The sequence below is a fragment of the Phyllobates terribilis genome, unplaced genomic scaffold (assembly GCF_046119375.1).
Source record: "Phyllobates terribilis strain yellow unplaced genomic scaffold, ASM4611937v1 Scaffold_9__5_contigs__length_417890890, whole genome shotgun sequence".
In the NCBI taxonomy this organism is placed as follows: domain Eukaryota; kingdom Metazoa; phylum Chordata; class Amphibia; order Anura; family Dendrobatidae; genus Phyllobates; species Phyllobates terribilis.
The window spans coordinates 89,472,950-89,496,864 of NW_027362769.1; the positions used below are offsets into that span (position 1 = coordinate 89,472,950).

The following is a 23,915-nucleotide window of genomic DNA, read 5'->3' on the forward strand; positions in this document are numbered from 1 at the left end:
GGACTGCAAATAGGACTAGAAGCCAAACCAGAAACTCTAACTTTTAGGATAGCTACTTCCAATAGAGTTTCTATCCTGTGAAGAGGCTATTTGCATAAGACAAATTACAAGAATTCATCTCAAACTCACCATTCAGCAATGTTCTTGTGAGATCGAATCACAGATGTCTCTATATCAATTGGATGATATCTCATGCCTCGTAATTCCAACGTTTCATCAAGGGAGCCAACCACGTATAGAGCATCATGTCTCTCTGTGTAAAACAATCAGCATTGGTTATTAGTACTTTAGAGACTTTATCTTCTAAGCATTCTCTTTTCTGACTTCTTGTTCTTACCTCCACTGGCATCAGTTAGTTCAGTTCTGCGGAGAAAACCAAGGTATCCAGTCCGTGCCCAAACCGTCTGCGTGTCCCCAAAACTGAGCCTTGCATTAAAGTGATCAGCATGCAGGACCTCTTCTCCATACACTGTATAATAACCATTCGCATTGTGGGGGCTGCTTACCCAAACCTGATAAGATATTTTCAAGAGAAAAAAAACATTGCCTATTTTGTTTGGAAAATGTGACAATTAAACCCAATTTTACTGCATACCTACCTCTCCTAAATGAGAGTCTCCAAGGGGTCCTTTGGTTTCTGTGTGTGCAATAATCACTTTCACACCAGGAAGAATCTGTAAGATAAATTCAATGATAAACATGGCTGTCCATTAGCATTTCATACTGTCTCTAGTTAGGGCTGCAAGTTCCCTCTAAAGGGAATGTAGAATAAGAAAATTACCAATAGTTTAAATCAGTTTTCGTGCTAATTGTATTTTTAACTTTCAGAAATGTTTTTTTTTCCATATCACAATCTGTATTTAAAAAAAAAAACAAAAAACTTGCAGTTTTTACACAGGCTAGTGGGGTTATTGTAGACTCACACTTCCTTTTGAATACAGAAGTATTTTCAGAAGTCTCATTATCTTCATAGGCAGAATAATACTGATTTGTGCATCCTGTGTTATCAGTTGTGTATAGAGGGGACACCTATCACAATAGACATTGTCGCAGCTGACACTGCTCTCCCTTCCTTTCATAATGATCTTTGCACATGCTCATTAGATGCTTCAATATAAAAAGCTAATATAAATGTGGATTTTCTGATTGAACAGGAAGTATAGATTACCCCCATTTACTCTGTCGCCTCATTGGGGGACACAGGACCTTGGGTGTTATGCTGCTGTCCACTAGGAGGCGACACTATGCATAATCTGAAAAAGATTAACTGTGGCTCCTCCCCTGCAGTATACACCCCCGGACAGCATCAGCCTACTCCAGTTTTTGCTTAGTGTCACAAGGAGGCACACCTCAGACCTTCACTCGTCCCTCGCTTCAGCACGGGATTACAGATGAAGAAAAGAGGGTCTCTTAAGAGACCCCCGGCATGGCTCCTTCCTCTGTCCCCTACTACGGGGTGCACAGTTGAAGTTGAGATGGCGTAGCCACCATGCTGCTCCTTCTCCGGCCCCTCGGGTCAGGCTCGAAGTTGAGAACCCCCCTCCTTCCCCAATTCCCTCGGTCTTGGTCCGAAGTTGAGGCGAGGACAAAGCCCCCTGACAGGTGACAGCGGCACCCTCCCTAATGCCCCCTGGGGGTATTAGGTTGAGACACCATCAGGTAGGGCCTGGACGGCAGCATCTGCAGCGCTCACCAGCCAGCACACCGCAGCCGAGGTCCAGCAGCAATACAGGAGCCCCAGTCTGTCTGTGGGACCCTGTAGGAGCCGTGGGGAGTGCAGGCAGCCATGGCACACACAGACACAGGCCTTCACAGGCCCTGCACCTGCGGCAGCTTTTCATCTTAAGCGCCTAAGGGGGACTCTTTTCAGAGACCCCCTTCCACTTGTGTCCCCACCGCCATTCTGCCATTCAATCCGGGGGGGTCCGGTTCTGATCTGACCCCCCCCCCCCCCGGACTACCGCGCTGGCCTGGAGCCCTTTTGGGCATAGAAAATAAATTTACACCGCGGCTTTGGCCTAGCCGAAGCTGCCGCCCATTTTCCGCCCCCCTCCCCGCCCCCCGGATGACGATTTTTACTCACTGCGGTGTCACACAGGGGGCGGATCTAGGCTGCAGGGCGCGCATCTCCATAGCAACTGCTGCCCTTGCAGCGTTCCGCCCCCCTTCTCCTTCATCTCTGCAAGCAGGAGAAGAGCTACGGCGGCCATCATAAGCTGCAGGACGCATACAGGCCAGCCAAGTCTCCGGGGAGGCACAGGACCAGGCTCTTTCAGCGCTGTTCACAGGGGCACATTGGTGGGGTAAGTTCACAGTCTGAGTTACCTCAGCTGTGAATTTTATTACTCTGTATCCTCCTCTGCACAGTTAGCCCCCTTGCATAGCCACTCCAGGTGCACTATGCCGGGCTCAAAGTCTAAGAAAACCAGGCAGGACTGCTTTTACGCTTTCTGTACAGACTGCAGTAATGCTCTTCCCAGCGGCAGCACATATCCGCATTGCAAGGATTGTACTCAGACTACTGTGCCAGAGTCCTAAGTAGCCCCTACCAACCCTTCAGTGTCTAATCCTACGCCGGAATGTCACAATCTATGACACAGTCCATAGATAACATGACCTCCAAATTGCTTCAGGCTCTGCAAAGCCATACCTCGACTATGAATGCTACCCAACAAAGGGAAAGCCGGACTCAGTCACATACTGACCCAGGCACATCCATGTCAAGGTCAGGACGCAAGCGCACCCATAGGTCACGCTCATCTGCGTCATCCCATAGCACACGGTCATCCCTGTCTAGGGAGAGATACCGTAGTCACAGGTCATCTACACAGTCCCCTACCAGGGACAGACATGATATTTCTCCGCACCAATCTCCGTCCAGAGAAATCCCTCATTCTGGGTCACCTAGGACACACCTTAGTGATACACAGGAGTCAGAAGGCGTCTGCGATTCTGACTCAGACAAGGAAACTGATGGATCCCTAACTCCAATCCCACCTAGCAATGCAGCGCTAGTTGAGGACATAATCTCGTCCATACATCGGGTGCTGGACATCTCTGATCCGATCCTGGATGCACCACAAAATAAGATTTCATTTGAAGGAGCTCTGAAACCACCTAAGGTTTTCTTGGATCATCCAGAATTTAAATCTATCCTCACAAAACAATTCTCACAGCCTCACAAGAAGCTTAACAATCGCAAGTTTCTGGAGGCCTGTTACCCCTTTCCAAAGGAAACCACCAAAGAATGGGCAGACCCACCAGCAGTGGACCCCCCAGTCTCCAGACTGGCAGCACAGACACTTCTTTCACTGCCAGATAGGGATGCAGCAGACAGGCAGGTAGAAAGTATGGCTCGCTCAATTTGCGAAACCACAGGGGCCTCCCTAGCCCCCGCTTGAGTCTGGGCAGCCAAGGCCATACTGGCTTGGGCAAAAAATCTACAAACTGACCTCCAAGCTTCTGCCCCTGAACTGTCGGACCAAGCAGTTCAGATAGCAGTTGTGGCAGATTACATGCTTCATGCAGCTCTGGATTCTGCAAGAGGTGCAGCGGGCGCAATATCACACGCCATCACAATTCGGCGTATCCTTTGGCTGCGTGAATGGAAAGCGGACGCAGCCTCAAAGAAGTCCCTCACGCACCTTCCATACCTCAGCGGTCGACTTTTCGGTGAAAGCTTGGACACGATGATATCCAATGCCACAGGGGGTAAGAGTACCTCTCTTCCCCAACTGAAACCCAAGCGCAATTATAACAAGAGTAACCAAGCTCGATTCCGATCCTTTCGGAACTCTTCCGGCTGGTCCGTTTCACGGCCACCACAAAATAACAGCCGCTTCACACGCAGGGAAGACTCGAGGCCGACACAAAGGTCGGACAAATCCTGGCAGTCAAAGGCAGGCCACTCAAAATCAAAAGGAGGAAAATCTAAGAATTTCTCCTCATCATGACTCACGGACTCAGGAAGACACTCCACCTGTAGGAGGCCGACTTTTACTCTTTCATCAAGTCTGGCTACCTATTACAGAAGACAAGTGGGTCCGCGAACTAGTATCTTCAGGATACAAAATAGAGTTCACTTCCAACCCACCAAACAGACTCCTTATATCTGTTCCCCCAAAATCGCCAGTAAAACACCAAGCGGTCTCATCGCTTCTTCAAGCACGAGTCATAATACCTGTTCCCGCAGCCGAGCGCTTCCAGGGGTTCTACTCCAATCTTTTCGTAGTCCCCAAGAAAGGAGGAGGAGTACGCCCCATACTAGACCTAAAACAACTCAACAAATATGTACGAGTACGTCACTTCCATATGGAGTCCTTCCGGTCAATCATTGCATCCATGGAAAAAGGAGAATATCTCGCCTCCATAGACATACAAGATGCATACCTGCATATACCGATTGCACCTGCCCATCAGAGATTTCTCAGGTTCGCAATCGACCAGGACCACTACCAGTTCGTGGCTCTCCCGTTCGGACTCGCCACGGCTCCCAGAGTGTTTACCAAAGTCATGGCAGCCACCATGCACGTTCTACACTCCAGAGGCATAGTAGTCTTTCCATACCTGGACGATCTTCTCGTCAAGGCTTCTACCTTCAAGGACTGCGAGCTCAGTGTCTCAATCACAATCGACACCCTGAGTCGCCTGGGTTGGTTAGTCAACCTACAAAAGTCATCACCAACCCCAAACCAGTCTCTGACATTCCTGGGAATGCTATTCAATACCTCCAAGGGCCTAGTGCTTCTCCCCAAAGACAAGGCACTGCCTCTCCGTCTAGGAGTTCGCACCCTTCTCAGCAAACCCCCTGGATCTCTCCGGTTTGAAATGAGAGTCCTTGGCAGGATGGTGGCGGCAATAGAAGCGGTTCCATTTGCCCAGCTTCACCTCCGACCTCTCCAACTAGACATTCTCAAGTCATGGGACAGGAACCTTTCTTCTCTCGACAGGAAGTTCCAGCTGACGTCATCAACCAGGAAGTCCCTTCACTGGTGGCTCAACCGGACCTCTCTAACAAAAGGGAAATCTTTTCTCCCAGGTCAATGGAAGGTCCTGACCACCGACGCAAGCCTGACAGGTTGGGGTGCAGTACACCTACACCACAGAGCACAGGGCAAGTGGTCCCCAGCGGAAGCAACCTTGCCCATCAACATCCTGGAGATTCGTGCCATCCTCCTGGCGTTGAGAGCCTTCCATCACTTACTTGCAGCCTCTTACATCAGAGTACAATCGGACAATGCCACAGCCGTGGCATATGTCAATCACCAAGGGGGAACCCGCAGTGCCAGAGCGATGCGAGAGGTGACACGCATCCTTCACTGGGCGGAGAAAACGAGCTCCATTATCTCTGCGGTCCACATTCCGGGTGTAGACAACTGGGAAGCAGACTTTCTCAGCCATCAAGGAATAGACTCGGGAGAGTGGGCTCTCCATCCCGAAATCTTCCAAGAGATCTGCCATCGTTGGGGCACTCCGGACGTGGACCTAATGGCGTCTCACCTCAATGCCAAAGTCTGCAACTTCATGGCCAGAACACGCGACCCGAGAGCTCTAGCGGCGGAGCCCTGGTTCAGGACTGGACCCAGTTCCAGCTCCTGTACATTTTTCCACCTCTCCCCCTGATTTCCAGAGTGGTGAGAAAGATCAAACAGGAGGGAGTTCCAACCATCCTAATCGCACCGGACTGGCCCAGGCGTACATGGTACGCCGACATCGTACGACTCACAGCAGACGTTCCCTGGCGTCTTCCCGACCGCCCGGATCTTCCGTCACAAGGCCCGTTCTACCACCAGAACTTAGAGGCCCTCAATTTGACGGCTTGGCCATTGAGACCTGGGTTCTAACCCAGGCAGGTTTTTCTCCAGACATCATTAAAACCATGATCAGAGCACGAAAAACAACCTCTGCCAAGATTTACTACCGTACCTGGAAAACTTTCTTTACCTGGTGCGAATCTCGTAACCAGACCCCACTCCCTTATTCCCTACCCAGGGTACTCGGTTTTCTCCAATCAGGTCTGGAAGCCAGACTATCCCTGGCCTCCCTTAAGAGCCAGGTGTCGGCTCTTTCAGTGCTTTTTCAAAAATGCATTGCTCATAAACCGCAAGTAAGAACATTTCTCCAGGGGGTTTCCCGATTGGTTCCCCCCTACAGACGACCTCTAGAAGCGTGGGACCTCAACCTGGTGCTGACAGCATTACAGGAAACACCCTTTGAACCCCTTGGGGAAGTCCCACTCAGTCTTCTATCCCAGAAAGTGGTTTTCCTCGTGGCAATCACCTCGCTACGCAGGGTGTCTGAACTCACGGCACTCTCCTGCAGACAGCCTTTCCTGATTTTTTTCCAGGACAAGGTAGTCCTTCGTACGGTTCCATTCTTCCTTCCGAAGGTTGTATCCAGCTTTCATCTCAATGAAGAAATTTCACTACCCTCCCTCTGTCCGGTTCCGGTTCATAGAGTGGAAAAGGCTTTGCATACGCTTGACCTTGTCAGGGCACTGCGTATCTATGTGTCTAGGACTACGCCCTTCCGGAAGTCTGATTCTCTTTTCCTTCTTCTGGAAGGCGGCCGCAAGGGTCTATCAGCTTCCAAAGCTACCCTTGCCAGGTGGATCAAATCCACCATACAAGAGGCCTACCGCCTCAAAAAATCGCCTATTCCAGCAGATATTACGGCACTTTCTACACGTGCGGTAGGGGCCTCCTGGGTCCTTCGGCACCAGGCTTCGGCACAAGTGTGTAAGGAAGCCACTTGGACTAGCCTACACACGTTTACAAAACACTACAACGTTCATACCCAGTCCTCAGCAGATGCGAGCCTGGCTAGACGTGTTCTGCAGGCGGCGGTGCCCCAATTGTAGGGACCCGTCTACACAATATTCGTCCATTGCTTCCCACCCAGGGACGTCCCAAGGTCCTGTGTCCCCCAATGAGGCGACAGAGTAAAGGAGATTTTTGTGTACTCACCGTAAAATCTCTTTCTCTTAGCCTCTAATTGGGGGACACAGCACCCGCCCTTTGCCCGTTCTGGGCTGTTAAGTTGAGTTCTCACATAGTTGCCTTCTTATAGGCATGGTTATGTTATCTATGTCAAGTTCCTCCTACTGCTTTTGCACAAAACTGGAGTAGGCTGATGCCGTCCGGGGGTGTATACTGCAGAGGAGGAGCCACGCGTAATCTTTTTTAGATTATGCACAGTGTCGCCTCCTAGTGGACAGCGGCATATCACCCATGGTCCTGTGTCCCCCAATTAGAGGCTAAGAGAAAGAGATTTTACGGTGAGTACACAAAAATCTCCTTTTTTTTACAGAGATATGAACAAAAAAAAAAAACTAACAAAGTTGTAAAAAAAAATTATAAATTTTCCATGTTTTGTTAAATTATTTAAAATAATGTAATTTTCTGAAGACACATTCCCTTTAAAGAGGTTGTCCACTACCCAGACAACCACTTCTTAATCAGCATGTTTCCCACCAGTAAAATAACACTTAGGGTATGTGCCCACGATGCAGAAATGAAGCAGAAAATTTCTGCATGTTCTTGGCAGTCAAAAACGCTTGCGGATTTTACACGCGTTTTTACATGCGGATTTGACTTGCGTTTTTCAAGTGCATTGGGACCTCAAATCCGCATGCAGAAACGCACAAATAATGGACATGCTGCGGATTTTTCCGCAAGGAAAATTCCGCAGCATGGGCACAGACCATGCAGATTTTCAATGGGGATCATGGGACACGGATTACCAAGCGTTTTGCAAGCGTTTACGCTGCGGAAATTCTGCATCAAAAACGCTTGAAAAACGCATAGTGGGCACACAGCCTTATACTCCCCTCCGGTGTTAGCACTGGCTCACCCGAGGATTGCGTGACATCCCCGCAGCCAATTAGTGCTGGCTTCACTTTACTTCGGACGAATCAGACATCAAGACAAAATGAAAGCTGCAGCTGGCCGCTCAGTTCCTCGTGATGTCTGATTCGCCCGCTGATTGGCCCCGAAAAAGCGAGTGCCGCCACCAATGGAATTGGGCCGGCACTTGAGGTGAGTATATGTGTTGTTATTTTTACGGAGGGCAAATTTACAGATTGATACGGGGTTGTTAGAGTAGTGGCCAACCCCTTTAAAGTTATTCCAAATCAAATCTTACCTTTCCAGATTCCATTAGGGGCAGACTATGCGGTGAACCTCTCTCAACCAGTCGCACTCTTAAAACGAGAGAGAATAGTTAGGGAGGAAATTGTATGAAACATGTAAAGTTGGTTGATGTGGATTGTCCGTACCTGTCATGGCGCAGAGCTCGCATGTCTACATAGACCGTGGTTGGGTCTGGCCCAGCAGTTCCCTATAATAGAGCAATGATTTTTTTTTTTTCTCCAATCGCTAAACAATAGTGAGACGTTATTTGCAGCAGGGACTGCCATGCGGGTGAGAAGCAGTACAAACACATTCTAATAAGCGCACGATGTACAGTCCTGATCTACAGCCAGTTCTACCTTGCATACTCCTATCTAAGCACTACTTCTCATAATCCTCTGCAAAACAACAAACAGTCCTGCCTAAAAGTGAACCCTTCTGCCATTCCTGTGCTGACACACACTTCGTTGCACTGCCCAGCGGAGCCCAGAGCAAAGCACACTTCAGTTAGCATGTCAGCACACACATGCAGACCCCATACCTGATCCGCAAGCTTGCCCAGTCTGTTGGGCTGGAAGAGGAACCACAAAGAGAAGTGAGAGACGAAAAAGGTAGGAGAGCGATAGAGGGAACAGGTTGAGAAACTTATCAGAAGACACCATGTCAATATGACCAGCTACACATTGCCTCGTTACATACAGAAATGCGCTAAGGACCTTACAGATGTCAATAAGAGAAAGAACCCCACAAACTGACCTGTAAACAAATGGCCACGTTGACCCGACAGCCGAATGTGGTGCTTACTGCTCGCGTGGAGAGTCCCAGGTCTTTGAACAGCTTAGAGAAGGACTGTGTGAGCGAGATTCGGGGCCGTTCTTCTGCTACCACCATGCATGTGCGCACACAGGACAGGTTCACACCCCGGGACTGGGCAAGGGAATGAACACATCAGGGAAAGGATTTAAGGAAAGGAGCAACACATTGAAAGAGAAGGAAAAAATAAATAATGGTTGTAACAAGAGGGTGAGCTGGGGAGGTAAGCAAAAAAGACTGGTTTAGGACAAAATGAGGGAAGAAAGCTAGAAGTGGTGAAAAGACAAGCAAGAATAAATCCTTACTTTGAGGGTGCCCGTCTGTGTGCCCAAGCCTCGGGTACACATCTCCATTACAGAATAGGAGCAGAAAGTGACGCGTACTTTGTACTGACTAACTGCGCTGAGCCATAGGGATGCATTGGTCTCCAGCTCCAGAGGGGGCACTAAGATAGACTGGTGCCCAGAGTATACACTGAATAGACAAGAAGGGAGATACTGGTAAAAGTAATACATTCAGTGCCCCCTGCAACTGATGATAACCCTCCGATAACTGTAGAGACATCATTAGCATGAAATATATGTATCGGGAAACTTTACAATGTGAAAGCAGAGTGGAAATGAGGTTTTACCTGCACAAGCACCACAGGGCAAAACCTAAGCCACAGTACGGGTCTAGACAGATAGCAATCTGCCGAGATGGATACAACTCGCATTGCAGTTTTATGGACCGACATAAGGCACTGCAGGCTGAATGAGACATCTGCAGATGAAACAATTAAGACCAACTTAACTTACAAGGACACAATTAAGTGGGAAATGCTCGGTGTACGTACTTGTTGCAGAAGAGGAGTGTCGCTTCATAACAACACATCACACTAATGTCTTACCTTCACTCCAGCTAAGATTCCCGTGGTAGATACACTAAAATCCAAATAAGCCAGGGTGTCGGGGGACGCTGGCCTGAAAACACGAACCAATTTCTTTTTGGGCATGTCTTCTGTGAAAACATGAAAATAAAGTAATGTGGCTCATTAGTACCGCCAACACTGATACTGAAGACCACATATTATTACACATGTATGTTACATCTCTACACTAGCACCAGGGATTAAAATTCCCATTCCAATGGCCACGATAGTTGTCTGTAGCCGCAGCATGGGAACGAAATCCCACTTTTTACATGCTGGCCTCTGCAGCTTTTCTTTTGATTACCCGGCCTGGTGGAACGTCATCATTGTGGCGTGACACACGTAATAAAAAGAATGGCCACGGAAGCCGTCAGTTAACAGGCGGTAATATCACTCCTACACCACAGCGGCCATAAATCACTTTTGTGGACCATGGAATGGGACGTACAAATGCATTTGTACTAACTATCCATGCATGCTCTATGTTCGGACTCTTACCGGTGTCCATAATGGTTGGCCAGGTTTTGATGTCTACAGCAACAGCAGCTTCTTTTGATTTAAGCAAACGCATTATTGCTTGCGTCGTGAGGATACAAGCAGATTTGCTAACCTATAAACAGCAAACAGCTCATCATAATAATGTCTAGTCAGTATTATTATTATAGCGCCATTTATTCCATGGCACTTTACATGTGAAGAAGGGATATACATACAAGAACAATTACAATAATCTTGAACACAATGTAACAGCGACTGGTACAGGAGGAGCGAGGACCCTGCCCGCGAGGGCTCACAGTCTACAAGGGATGGGTGAGGATACAGTAGGTGAGGGTAGAGCTGGTCGTGCAGCGGTATTGGCGGCGTGGTGGTTACTGCAGGTTGTAGGCTTGTTGGAAGAGGTGGGTCTTCAGGCTCTTTTTGAAGGTTTCCACGGTCGACGAGAGCCTGATATGTTGGAGTAGAGAGTTCCAGAGTAGGGGGGATGCACGGGAGAAATCTTGTATGCGATTGTGGGAGGAGGAGATAAGAGGGGAGTAGAGAAGGAGATCTTGTGAGGATCGGAGGTTGCGTGCGGGTATGTAGCGGGAGACTAGGTCAGAGATATATAGAGGAGACAGGTTGTTAATGGCTTTGTATGTCATGGTTAGGGTTTTGAACTGAAGTCTCTGGGCAATGGGGAGCCAGTGAAGAGATTGACAGAGGAGAGGCCGGGGAATAGCGGGGGGACAGGTGGATTAGTCGGGCAGCAGAGTTTAGGATGGATTGGAGGGGTGCGAGAGTGTTAGAGGGGAGGCCACAGAGCAGGAGGTTGCAGTAGTCGAGGCGGGAGATGATGAGGGCATGCACTAGTGTTTTTGCAGATCCATGGTTGAGGAATGTGCGGATCCGGGAGATATTTTTGAGTTGGAGTCAGCAGGAAGTGGTAAGGGCTTGAATATGTGGTTTGAAGGAGAGTTCAGAGTCCAGGGTTACCCCAAGGCAGCGAGCTTGATGGACTGGGGAGAGTGGCCAGCCATTGACTATGATGGATAGGTCAGTTGGGGGGGTTGAATGAGATGGCGGAAAGATGATGAATTCTGTTTTATCCATGTTAAGTTTTAGAAATCTAGCAGAGAAGAAGGATGAAATAGCAGACAGACATTGTGGGATTTTGGTTAGTAGGGAGGAGATATCGGGTCCATAGAGGTAGATCTGTGTGTCGTCAGCATAGAGGTGATAATGAAAGCCATTAGACTCTATGAGCTGTCCCAGGCCTAAGGTGTAGATGGAGAAGAGCAGGGGTCCTAGAACTGAACCTTGGAGGACACCGACAGATAGGGGGTGAGATGAGGAGGTGGTGTGTGAGGAGATCCAGGATAGGGCCAAGTCTGTGATGCCGAGAGATGAGAGAGTCTGGAGTAAGAGGGAATGGTCCACTGTGTCAAAGGCAGATGACAGGTCTAGGAGGAGGAGGACAGAGTAGTGTCGCTTAGATTTGGCGGTTAGTAGGTCGTTGGTAACTTTGGTCAGTGCAGTGCAGTGCAGTCAGTTGCAGTATATTTTTTAATGTATATACTATATGTTACACAAAAATGGCCGTGAGCAGCATCATTCTGTCTGTTATGTATTAAATGCTTGTTCTTATTTGATCACTCCAATCTCTTATATAATATATAGCATAACATGTAATCAAATTAAAAAAAAAAAAAAGTATCAAACACAACCCTTTTAGATATAACTGGTAATAGGCAACCTCAAGTATTTTAGATTGCCATGCAGCAAATCTACAAATGGTGGAGATATCCTTTAGGGAGTTTGTAAGCACCAAATGACTGGTCAAACTAAGCACAGGCCCTCGGTGCACCCTTAGTGTAGCCAAACTGTTTAGTGCATCTTCCCTCCTACTTGTCTTCCATCCATTGTGGCTTTCATCTGGCTCCTGTAAAGTCAGAGCTGTCAACTAACAAAGAGAAGGCACAAATAAAAGGAAAAATAAGTAGATGGGAAGGTGTGCTGAACTGTTTGGCCACACCAAGGGTGCACTGAGCAGCTGTGCTTGGTTTGAACAGTCATCTTAAAGTTAACTTCTTCTGAGCATATAACTAGTGACAGACACACATTCTGGATACACTAACCTCTACAATCATCTTCACAGTAGGCAAAGTAGTTGCGAGGTTTTGTGGGTGTGGAGGGCGCACAGTGATGGGAATACAACCGGCATAAAGGCAACCAAAAAATGTAGCAATGAGGTCGATACCTAAACAAATACAAGTATAGAAAGCTGCTTCATTATACAAACATGAGAAAGAATGAATCTCCCAAAGCAATAAACATGAGGCACTTTTACATATGGAATTAAAGGGGTTTTCCAGGCAAAACAAAAACTATGCTCAGGTGACTGGGCATCAATGGCTGCTCCGAGGACAGTGCAGACACAGGAAGTGGTGATGTCACCGTTCCACCGGACTGCTGTGGTGGCTTGTGATTGGCTGCAGGGGTCAGAAATATTCAGCAGCTCATTATCGAATGTTATATGCTGGCGCACTGCTCAAAGTTACCTGAACTTTGCAGCCAATCACAAGCCAAAGCAGACTGGCCCCTGGTGAAACTGAGTCCTCACCACTTGCTGTCCCTGAGCAGACCACGGAGCGGCCTGTGCCAACTCCTAATGGGTGCCCAGTTAGAGAGTATGGCGGACTATGTTAGGTTTTACATATTTAGTCCCTTCTGCAAAGTTCTGTTTTGCATAGACAACCCCTTTAAAGATATGTCAATTATTTAATGTCTAACAGGGGATCCCATTTCTCCCCCAAAACCAGATTTGGGGATAGAAGGATCAGGTATCTTATATGCCTGATCCTTTGTTCTCAAAAGTAAAGGCCCCCATACACATTAGACTAATGTCGGCTAAACCTGCCCATATCGATGAGTTCGGACAACTGTATAATGTGTATGGGTGCGCCGGCCAACTGATGATCGAGAGAGATGTTGATCGGACATGTCTGATCGCATCGTTTTCCTGGAGATAAGCTGCTGGCTAACGTATCAGTCAGTGGCTTTCTTATAGAGAACACAGGAGAGTTTGGCTGATCCAGAAGCATTGTTCTGCCAACAGCCATCTAATCGCCAGCTTAAGGCTGTGTGCCCACGATGCGTTTTTAATGCGTTTCCGGCCGTTTCCGCAGCGTTTTTGCAGCTGCGGAAACGCATTAAAAACGCATGGTAGAAGGCCTGCCATGTTCCCCAATGATAATCCGCATGTGCTGTGCACATGTTGCGGAAATTTCCGCTGCGGATTATCATTGCGGAAAAAAATGCAGCACTACCAATTATTTTGTGGAAGCGCTGCGTTTTCGCCGCCATTGACTTGCATTAGAACGCGCCAATTCCGCAAGACTGCATCTGCACTTGCGTAATTGGCGCGTTTTAATGTGCGTATAGTACCCGGGTGTGGAGGACAGGAGGCTCTCCTCCACACCCAGGTACCATAGAAACTGTAAAAAAAAGAATAAAATAAAAAATAAAGATTATATTCACCTTCTGGCGGCCCGCGCTGCGCTCCTTCTCCTTTGCCGGCACATCGCGTTGGACTGTAGGACCTGCGGTGACGTCACAGTCATGTGACGGTAGGTCCTTCAGTACAGGGCATCGCGATATCCCGGCAGCCAGGAACGAGCGCAGCAGCACACCCCGGGCCATCGGAAGGTAAGTATAGGTTTATTTTTTTATTTTTAACCATTCTAAAGGTCACACTATATAAATCCATGCTGTTTGCATGGATTTATATAGTGTGACCTAGTTGTGAAGCACTTTCCAAGTGATGCTAAAATCGCCTGGAAAGCGCTTGACAACCTGCATGCGGAAATGCAAGTGAAGAACGCTTCACATCCGCATGTCCCTGGCAGGAAAACGCATGTACAATCCGCATGTACAATCCGCATGAGTTTTTTCTGCCAGGGAGATGTAGAAACGCTCAGGAAAAAAACCTGAGCATTTCTGCATCGTGGGCACATTGCCTTAGAAAGAAGAAAATCTTATCTCCTTTGATCATAAGCTGGGCACCAGTGGTGTCTTGGCAGCGGTTTATCTCCCCCTGCAGAGCCCAGCTATCGGAGCTGTACAGCCACCTTTATTACTCCATGTCTTATCACACAGTCCCATGGAACAGAACCCGTCACCTGGCACCTTGTAGAATTACTTCAGGTTGATTCCATTGCGCTCACCTGGAGGAAAGACAAGTGCTACATGATCCCCGACATTGAGACGAGCTTTCTCTAGGAGCCCAGCAGCGACACGTTCTGCTCGCTTGTGCAATTGCGAGCAGGATGCAGAGCTGGCCAACGCGCCCTGTGAAAGGTAAAACCAGGCGTACAGCAGTTTAATAGCAGCCTACCTCCAAGATCACGTCATAGTGTGTGTTATTCATATACAGTGGTGTGATTAAACATGTAATGATCGTGTCCCCAAAATAATATCCATGGCCTAACTTTACCAAAAATGGAGATATTTACAAAGGCTAACCACACTTTTTTTTCTCATCAATTAAAACTTTTGATGTAGGTCCAAAAAAAAAAAAAAAAAAAAAGGTGTAATATATGGCTAAAACATTTATTTGGTGTAGATGGGCACCCAAGAAAATGCTGCAAATTGCACAAAATTTGTGGCAAAAAATGCAGAAATCTTCACAATTTAGATTTTTGCTCATCAGAAACAGCTTTAAAAGTGACCAGAATAAACTAGGTCTTACACATTAAATATTTATTGGCTGGACAATTTTAGCGAGGCAGGCGTACCAAGAAAAAGTAAATTTTTATTTTTTTAAATCTTGTAAGTGCTGGAAAACAAGTCACAGACTCAGCAAAAGCAACAAATCAAAGATTTTCACCTTGGAATTAAGCAGGAGAAGCAAAAGATGATCCGGGGTGGTCTGTGCCCTCCACTGTAGAACATCAGCCAGGTAAAGAAACTGGGGACACAAACAAAAAGGAGGAGTTAAGGAGACATGTTTCAGAAGGCCAAGGCTATGCTCACACTGATTTTTTGAGGAGTTAAAAAAACATGACTTTTTCAAGCAGAAACCGCTTCAGGAAACTTTCCCTTTTAAGAGGAATTTTTCTTTTCCTGAAATGGTTTTGAATAATTTGTTTTCCAGAAGTATCCTTCACAGCCTTTTGATTGGACAGTGCTTGGTTGGGAGAGGTTTCCTTCAGGATACACTTTGAAGAAATGATATGCATCTTTTTTAATTCCACCATTTGTTTTTCAAAACCTTTATCAGGACAAAAAGCTCAAAGAACTTCTCAAATGGACAATAAAGTGGATTTCCCGGTTAAATGAATTGGAAGAGTTTTCGAAAAGAATTTTGGAGAGGATCTGCTCAATCAAATCCTCAAAAAAACTGTGTGTGAACATTGCCTAACTGTGCAAACCCATTACGATCATGAAACCGCCTTCACCTTCTTTGCCTGGTCATTGTCTTCTAGCTGAGAGACATCTCTACCACAAGCTTGTGCAATTCTTTTTCCAGCCACCAAGTTTCCCACAATCATGGAAGCAGGACCCACATCTAATACAATGAACAAACATTTAATACCGTTTTCCTGTAACGCACATCTGGTATATCGCGTAATATAGCAATGTACGTGAGGCAAGAATCAAGGTGTATACCTGGCTGTTTCTGTCGTGGTTTGGGCAGGTTGGTGACACACGTGTGCGGGCACATGAGGACATTGCATGGATGTAGAGAACCCTCCAAAAAGTGATGCTTTGTTTCAGAGATGTGAATCCCACCTAGCGGAGCCTTGGGAAGAGTGTTGGCAGGGACAAGTGCCAGACAGTACACACCCACCTGGTGAATGCTGTCTATCGCCTGTAGGAACAGTAATTGATGAGTGAAACAATTCTTGGCCACCAGTTGGTTCCATGATTCTTGTGGACGCAGTCTGATTTACCTGAAGAACTCGACTCATCCACTGGAAGCTGTCTTCTTCTGAGGAGTCAGGCCGCTGCTCTGCTACGAGCACAATCCTCTCGTCATGCAGCACATTGACCGAGAACACGGCTATCCTAACGGAAAGCAGAACATCCGACCCAACATTAACAAGTCCACATATAAAAGTCAATCTGCTTTGGTAAAGCACTCCAATATTAGAGGATGAGGCTGCAATTGCATAGATTACAAAGATTGCTGGGCTTCTCCTCTGTCAATAACCAATCATGAGGGGTCTAAGCAAGTGGACACTTTGCTACTTGCTCGGGGGCCCCAAATAGTAGAGGAAAATCCTTTTTGTACGCAGGGTCTCACATAAGCGATGATACATACAGATGTTCGCACTACACGACCTGTTATAATATCATTTTAGATCACGTTCTTACCTGCCTCTATATACAAACTTCATTGGCTCTACGGCAAGGGCTGTGGCTACTACATCATCACAGCTGTGCCGGCGTCCGCTTATCACCATCTGACCGTCCACTTTCCCAACAACAAAAACCAAACGCTCCTGCAAAGGTGAAAGATCGGAAATTATATGCTCAGCTGGGCAGAAAAAAGATGTCAAATACTTAAAAGGGAATCGGTCAGTAGGATCAACCCTCCTAAGCCATCTATATGGACATGTAGGACATAGGAAGCTGAACAACATGATACCTTGATATCTGCTATACGATGTCCTATTCCAGAGAAATCCACGTTTTTCTTAATATGTAAATGAGCTGTTAAGATCTATGGGCGGGACATAGATCTCCCTGAGAATCTGCCTCCAGAGCTCATTTTAAATGAAAGGGGGAGTTACCAATGTGAGACATGTAGATCAGGAGAAACACGTCTAGTCGCAATGTGACCAGAAGTATACAAATTGCATACTTAGTGTCACATGACCGCCTGCTCCTGTCACCGGAGAATCCTGACAGCGCACACTGTAGAAGCTGTGAGAATCACAAGTCTGCAGTCACACAGAGAGACTGCAGGCTTTTACCCTCAGGCCAGAGAACCCTTTTAAACAAAAATGTGTATTTCTCTGGAATAAAACATTGAATCGCAGATATCAAGGTATCGTTTTAATTATTTTTTCTATGACCTACATGCCCATATAGACGGCTTAGAAGTGTTGATCCTACTGACAGATTCCCTTTAAAGGGTTTGTCCCATGCAGTTTGTTCAGCCAGTCAACGTCCTACTTGCTGGGGGAAGCGGTGCACTCCAGCTTTTATTGATAGTTTGGACCACTGGTGTTGTTGTATTGCTAGCACAAACTGTATGCTTATAGGTGCAATAATAGGGGAGCATTTTGGCTCTGCAGCAATGGAGGAGTGAAGTAACAATGAAGTTAGCAGGGGTCAGAAGCTAACAGTGCGTTCCAGAAATCCCATCCATTTTCAAGCAGCGCTTACAAGCTCTATTGGACAGAGCTTGTAAGCACTGTGCATGTTATGGTCCCGCAGCAGCAGCTGGTAACCTAAGCTGCAAACTAAAAAATTAGTAATATGCCAAAAATTAATTGGCAAGTGACCCTCCCTCAATGGAGGAAATAATTTGGTTTTTGAATGATACAATTCTTATGGAAATATCAGGGGAATGCGGGGACATTTTCAAATATGTTAAATTACAAACGTCCTTGTATTTACAAGCAGTATCAAACAATACCCATCAATAAAGAAAGGAATAATCCCTTTAAGAATTTTTCTCTGAAAAAAAAACAACAAAAAGCTATACAAGTTGTGAGAATCTCACTTGCGAGATAAAGTTGGAAACTAGCGGGAGAAACCAACAACAATCTATTGCCATCATGTTATTTGATGGAGTTGAAGTTCGTGCGTTTCCTCATTAAATGCTACATATATTGCACTAATGTGCAACACACTCATATAATAAAAGTCAGATGTGCAGAACTAAACAGTGATGAAAAACAAAAAGACCCTTGAGATCCAGGAGTACTCACAGGACCGATGAAGCCCAAGAGCCCAGTTCTAATAAATGGCTTGGAGGAGACGGGATCTCCGTTGGCAGTAAGTGGCATCGTCTAAGAAAGAATAGATGTGATAAGCGCACACATTATTGTATGTAGGACATCTCGGGACAAATCTTCAGTCAATATTACACACCTCAAAGATATTCTTGGTAATTCCATGCAGACCGTAGTATGCGTTGCCTGCAGAGTGCGAGGAGACGCATAGCTCCCCGATTTCATCCGTCTTACATAGATGCGGTGGCCCCTCCACTTTCACCACACACATGGTGGCTGCAGAGAAAAGTAACGATCAGTCAGTCCTGGACGCAAGTTTAAGAAATACTGGACCAAAAATATGACCAAGTCCTTTCTTACCTCCAGGCATAACCTGCCCGACGTCCTGGACAGTAAGAACAGAGAGCTTCTCCTCCGTGTCCGCCCGAATGACACCATAGGTCAACCCATTCATTGATAGAACCACCTTTCCAGGGGGAACACCACCTAGATCTGGTGGCCTGAAAATTGAACAAAGGTTGAGTTGACCAAATTGCAAGCAGGAAAGGAAAAAGCATTGAGACTGAGATGTCAAGAGATGGACACAAAGTAATTCACCTGCGCATGGACACGGTGAGAGCCTCGGCTGAGCTGGCACAAGGACAGATCACTTCTGGCCTCAGACCCCGTGATTGGAAGACGTTAAGGAAGGCATCACAAGAAGATATGGACCCTGTAAATATAGATGCTCTTTAAAAAGTATGATCCCAAAGAGGTCAGTAGGACGATAATTGGTGGGGTGGGGTGGAGGTTGATATGTGAATTGGTAATATAGGCTCAATAACATCCCAGTGATCCCTTTGGTATCTTCAGAATTTAAAGGATAGGAGTTTAAGAAAAGAAAAGGGTTTTAACGTTAGACACTTACATGGATTTGCCCCATCTGCCACAATCAACATTCTCAGGGAACCTAGGCTGACGTCACGCTGGTCTCTCTGTGCGAGAAGAGACCAGTGCATGTCTCTAGACTTCACTAGTGCAACGCGGGCTGCGGAGAGAGGCAACAGGTTACAGTCAACAGGACAACTATCTAACCACACATCAAAGCCTTCAGAGGACTACCTTCACATTTCTGTTCCGTTCAGAGATACAGAAATTGAATTCACGTGAAGAACAAGTCCACTGCACAACTAATGCAAATGGAAGTTGAAAGACCCCAATGATTTTTAGGAGGTCCGTCTGGTTTCCATTATGTGTCAGATTTTAGAACATAAGAAAAAGTGCATCATGCAGAACATTTTGGCCCGAATTCATCAAAGCCAATTTTCTGGCATATAATGCTCGAAAAGTTGCAAAATATGTGTGCAATGTGCAAAAGTGTCAGAGTTACTTACTCCAGAAATGTCACTGCAGTCCCTCGCGGGAGGAGGATTTCTAGCGAGGGCGTGCACCACTAAGAAGATGCGCCAAATTCATCAAGTGATGCGCACCTCAATGAACTCAGCGCACTGTATTCCATGAGCCCTTCATTAAGGCTGGAATGTGTAATGCCAGTCTTAATGAATCGGCCCCTACATTTTCAGAAAACAGAACCCAGATTGACCCCATAACAATCACTGAGGTCCCTCTGCTTCGGTTTGCATCAGTAATGCAACGGATCCATTTAGGAAACACATTACATTTGTCAGCTCCTGGGAATGGAACAAACAATCAGAAATGTGAACTTATCCTAATTCTGGACATATTTCCAGTGCTCACTTTTCTCCAAAACAAGGAGGGTATCCTTAATAGAAATCTTTTAAAAGCCTCTTATCTTTTCTATCTTACTCACCCTCACCTTGCAGACAACAATCTGAGATCTCAAAAACATTGATATCTACAAAACCAGCATATTTATATGCATAAATATTAAAATTAATAATTTGCTTCTGTAATAATTCTTAAAAAGTATGATCAATCTCTATCAAAGATACAATTACTGCCTTGTACCTACATTTACTACTGACAGCTGTTATAAAGTCTGCACTATAGCAATATTGTAAGTTATCAGTAGGCGACTCATCTTGCTTCACAACAAAGAACTGGGCATGTTGACATTCAACATGTCCGATTCTTCTTTGCTTCGACATATTAAGAACATATTTTGGAAGAAGAGTGCGTTAGATGATTGGCTTGCCCCACTGAAATTGGGGGCATTTAGCCAACTAATATATAATATGTCACCTTTAATCTTTTTTGCTACAGAAATGAATGTCTAATAGGCCAGGGCATAAACTGTCCAACAAGCCAGGACGTAAATAGTACACTAGGCAAGGACATACATAGATACTAACAGGATGCCTCCTCCCGCTAAGCTTCATACAGGCACAAGGAACATACCTTTGTAAGCATTGACTTTTTGGATCCAGGACAATGGATTCACCTTCATCAAAGCGTATGGGATGCTGACTACATGCATGCGATTCATAACACTCTGAGATAGAAATATACAATGAGCAACACTCCACAGTCAGTGTTAAGGCAGCATATATGTCTGATCAGGAAGGTGCTCACCGTCAGCATTGCATGCCATAGACCAGCATCCCTCTTGAAGTCCAAGACATTGATCAGGGTTTCAGCTAGAATAGGTGACAATGAGAACATTTCTGACAACTTGCTACAGTTTGTAATGCAATACCATCATGCAATAACTACAATTTTCAAGTGTATTGAGGCTATTGATCTAAACTGCTGAAAAGTAAATACGAAAGCACATGTCTATGACAACTACTTAAGACTTATTCTTTCAAAAAAGTCCTCTGAAACGTGGAATATGACTGATACATTATGGGCAACTCCTCCACTTTCTTTTTGCATCAGATTTGACACAAAAAATGCTCCATTCATGTGACTGCAGACTTGTGGATCCTCACATCGTGTACACAGCACACTGAGGATTCTCTGGTTTCGGAATCGGTGGGTGTGTGACCGCAAGTTTGTGATTTGCATACATGGGTCGTGTGCCATCTAGATGGGCAAGACCTCGCTTATTGCAAGTGTATTGAGCAAGGCCGGCTACAGCTCAGTCGGAATGTGGCCAGAAGTATGCAAATCACATATTTGTAGTCACATGACCGCCCGGCCCCAGAATCGGATGAATCCTCACAGAGTGCAGTGCACACAATGTGAGGATTCACAAGTATGTAGTCACATGAGTGACTGCAGACATGTAGGCTATCTGACTGCAGACTTGTGAATCCTCACATCATGTGCACTGCATACTTCCGGCCACTGCATACTTCCTTTTTTATTAAAATGGGTCGCCCAGGTTTATCACGAAACACACTGGATCACAAAGCAGGATTCTGAATTATGAAAGGGCGCCAGCTGATAGGAACATTCACATTTGTGTCTGGCGGCTTTCCACAGGACATTGCAAAAAGACATTTATGAACATCTAGATATCTGACCAAGAATTAATGCATAGCTGTTCGGAAATGAGGACCCCTTTTAAAGCATTGCATATTTAAGAAATCCTTGTATAAAATGGTTATAATAAATTATGTAAGTGAATCTGACGCACTCACCTTCTGAGTAGCCGCATGCTTGGGTGAGTGCGTGACAGTGTGCCAGCATGGCCGACTGAGACACGGTTACACCCATAGTGCTGCCTTCTTTGCTGGTTTTATACTGCAGAAAAGAAAAGGTAAAAATGAGTATCTAAGTCAGACCTTAATCTACAATGCCATATTGACCCCTTAAGGACTTAGCCTAATTCGGCCCTAAAAGGGAATGTGCCAGGATTTTTATTATTTTTGCATTTTTTATTTTTATTTTTTTTGTCGAAGTAGCTGTATGAGTTATATTGGTCAGTGACACTATTTTGGGGTATATACAACCTGATACCTAACTGTAACCCCTTCCTGACATATGACGTACTATTAAGTCATATGTCAGGTCCCCATTTTTGATGCATTGCAAAATAACCTTGGCACTCAAAATTCTCTGTTAGTGATTTGTGATTTTTTATTGCAGTCCAAAAGGATAGTATACAGAACACAATTGTGTTCTGTATACTATCCTTTTGGACTGCAATAAAAAATCACAAATCACTAACAGAGAATTTTGAGTGCCAAGGTTATTTTGCATAGTATTAGGGCTCGGTCCCTTCTTGAGCACCACACTAGGGAGTGCAGCGATTACTCTTCCCCATTTTTGATGCAGGCTCAGGAACTGTGGGCTAATTCACATGCACTAAGAAGGAACACAGGACTCAGACGCCTACCATTATGACCAATCCTATAAAAAGGTGATTTTTTTTCTGGGGATTACCTTTTTGCCATATCAGATTTCAAATTATGATTTTTTTTTTTTTTTTTTTCAGAAGTCTCCCTATGCCATCTTGGTGCTCCTCAGAAAAAGAAACTTTACCCCATGCAACACCTATCAGAGGCCTCTCTCCCCCAGCCAAATCAGTTCTCCTGCTTTGCACTGATGAGGAGCAAAAACCCCAAAACACGTCTGCAAATAGTATATCTTGTTTGGCTTCTCCTAAGTCATGTGGCAAGGTTCGTTAAAGGAAATCAGTGAAAAGGTTTTCCAGCAATGTTTCACTTACTGCTCTGCTTGGTGCAGTTGATAGAATCCCTGTTTTCTCTGCTGTAAATGTAGCAGTGGTCAGAATGCTGAGCTAAGTATAACCCCACCTACACCCCTGATTGGCAGCTTCCTTCCAAGCTGCCAATCAGTGGTGGGGGCGGGGTTACACAGATTAGTTGGACTGGTTTGCATTCGACACCTAGTCCTCTGATCATAATCTCCTGCTGATAAAACACTGATTGTATTGAAACTACAGCAAGCTGCAGGGCAATTGACATATCCCTGGAATCAGACTCCCTGCCCCTACATGATGGTGCTCTTAGATTAAATAGCAAAAACCTGCTGACAGATTCCCTTTAAAGGGTGGATACTGACTTTTAGCATTGCTATTTCCAAATGGTGACCCTAGAGTAGTTCTAGTCCTCTTGCGCTCTGAAAAAAAACCTATTTGCATAAGAAACTTTAGGAATAAAATGTACACTGACAGTTTACCTCAATATACGCAGGATCACTGCTGGCATCCCCGATATGTGGATGCCAGTCTTTGGGAGGCTTCATTAAGTGTTTTCCATCAATAACAAACCATGCCAGACGAGGCCAACCTAAGAAGAAGATAAGGATAGGCGTTATAGACAAGTCCAATCTTGCCAAGTTACCGTAATTTAACCCTTACCCTTTCTGGTTTGGATCTTATTGAGGTTCTCTATAATCCCTTTGAACAAGCACTCTTCCCATCAAAATTTTTATCCTCTTAATATATTGCAGTCATCATATTATATAGCACTGTGTACTTACAATTGCTCATTTTGCCTCTCTACCAGCTAATTCTTCTTTTTCCTCTGCTCTATGTAGAAACAGGAAGTCCCTATACATGCTTTTATCATTCCCCTCTTAAACTCTTGACCCAGCTGTTCCCTCCTCGCCCCTGCGAGCGACTTTTGCAGTGTTTTAGACCTCATTATAATTGTGTAATATAGGGCTGCCTTTCCCCCAGTCTTTTTCTCCAAAATATAGACTGAACAGGCCGTCTGGGTCCAAAATAGAGACTGAACAGGCAGTCCG

At 45.7% G+C, this 23,915-nt stretch overlaps 1 protein-coding gene across 8 annotated transcripts in view; it reads right to left on the bottom strand.

Annotated features, from left to right (window-relative positions):
- The window catches only part of DIP2A (disco interacting protein 2 homolog A), a 111,917-nt gene that overhangs the window by 1,592 nt on the left and 86,410 nt on the right, over window positions 1-23,915 (bottom strand). For 6 of the 8 annotated variants that reach the window (XM_073646750.1, XM_073646748.1, XM_073646746.1 and 3 more), the window contains 27 exons: window positions 23,346-23,455; window positions 21,842-21,944; window positions 20,829-20,893; window positions 20,655-20,748; window positions 19,204-19,323; window positions 18,894-19,008; window positions 18,657-18,796; window positions 18,436-18,572; window positions 18,273-18,353; window positions 16,708-16,835; window positions 16,284-16,398; window positions 16,000-16,201; window positions 15,789-15,898; window positions 15,218-15,298; window positions 14,556-14,679; window positions 12,468-12,589; window positions 10,351-10,462; window positions 9,832-9,941; window positions 9,574-9,704; window positions 9,248-9,416; window positions 8,886-9,056; window positions 8,671-8,700; window positions 8,276-8,337; window positions 8,143-8,200; window positions 600-674; window positions 338-512; window positions 130-253 (listed from right to left, as the gene is read on the bottom strand). In XM_073646750.1, coding sequence (XP_073502851.1) covers window positions 130-253; window positions 338-512; window positions 600-674; window positions 8,143-8,200; window positions 8,276-8,337; window positions 8,671-8,700; window positions 8,886-9,056; window positions 9,248-9,416; window positions 9,574-9,704; window positions 9,832-9,941; window positions 10,351-10,462; window positions 12,468-12,589; window positions 14,556-14,679; window positions 15,218-15,298; window positions 15,789-15,898; window positions 16,000-16,201; window positions 16,284-16,398; window positions 16,708-16,835; window positions 18,273-18,353; window positions 18,436-18,572; window positions 18,657-18,796; window positions 18,894-19,008; window positions 19,204-19,323; window positions 20,655-20,748; window positions 20,829-20,893; window positions 21,842-21,944; window positions 23,346-23,455 — 3,064 coding nt within the window. Of the gene's footprint in view, window positions 1-129; window positions 254-337; window positions 513-599; window positions 675-8,142; window positions 8,201-8,275; window positions 8,338-8,670; window positions 8,701-8,885; window positions 9,057-9,247; window positions 9,417-9,573; window positions 9,705-9,831; window positions 9,942-10,350; window positions 10,463-12,467; window positions 12,590-14,555; window positions 14,680-15,217; window positions 15,299-15,788; window positions 15,899-15,999; window positions 16,202-16,283; window positions 16,399-16,703; window positions 16,836-18,272; window positions 18,354-18,435; window positions 18,573-18,656; window positions 18,797-18,893; window positions 19,009-19,203; window positions 19,324-20,654; window positions 20,749-20,828; window positions 20,894-21,841; window positions 21,945-23,345; window positions 23,456-23,915 lie in introns of those variants that run through there. The other 2 variants (XM_073646745.1, XM_073646752.1) reach the window with 2 other exon arrangements.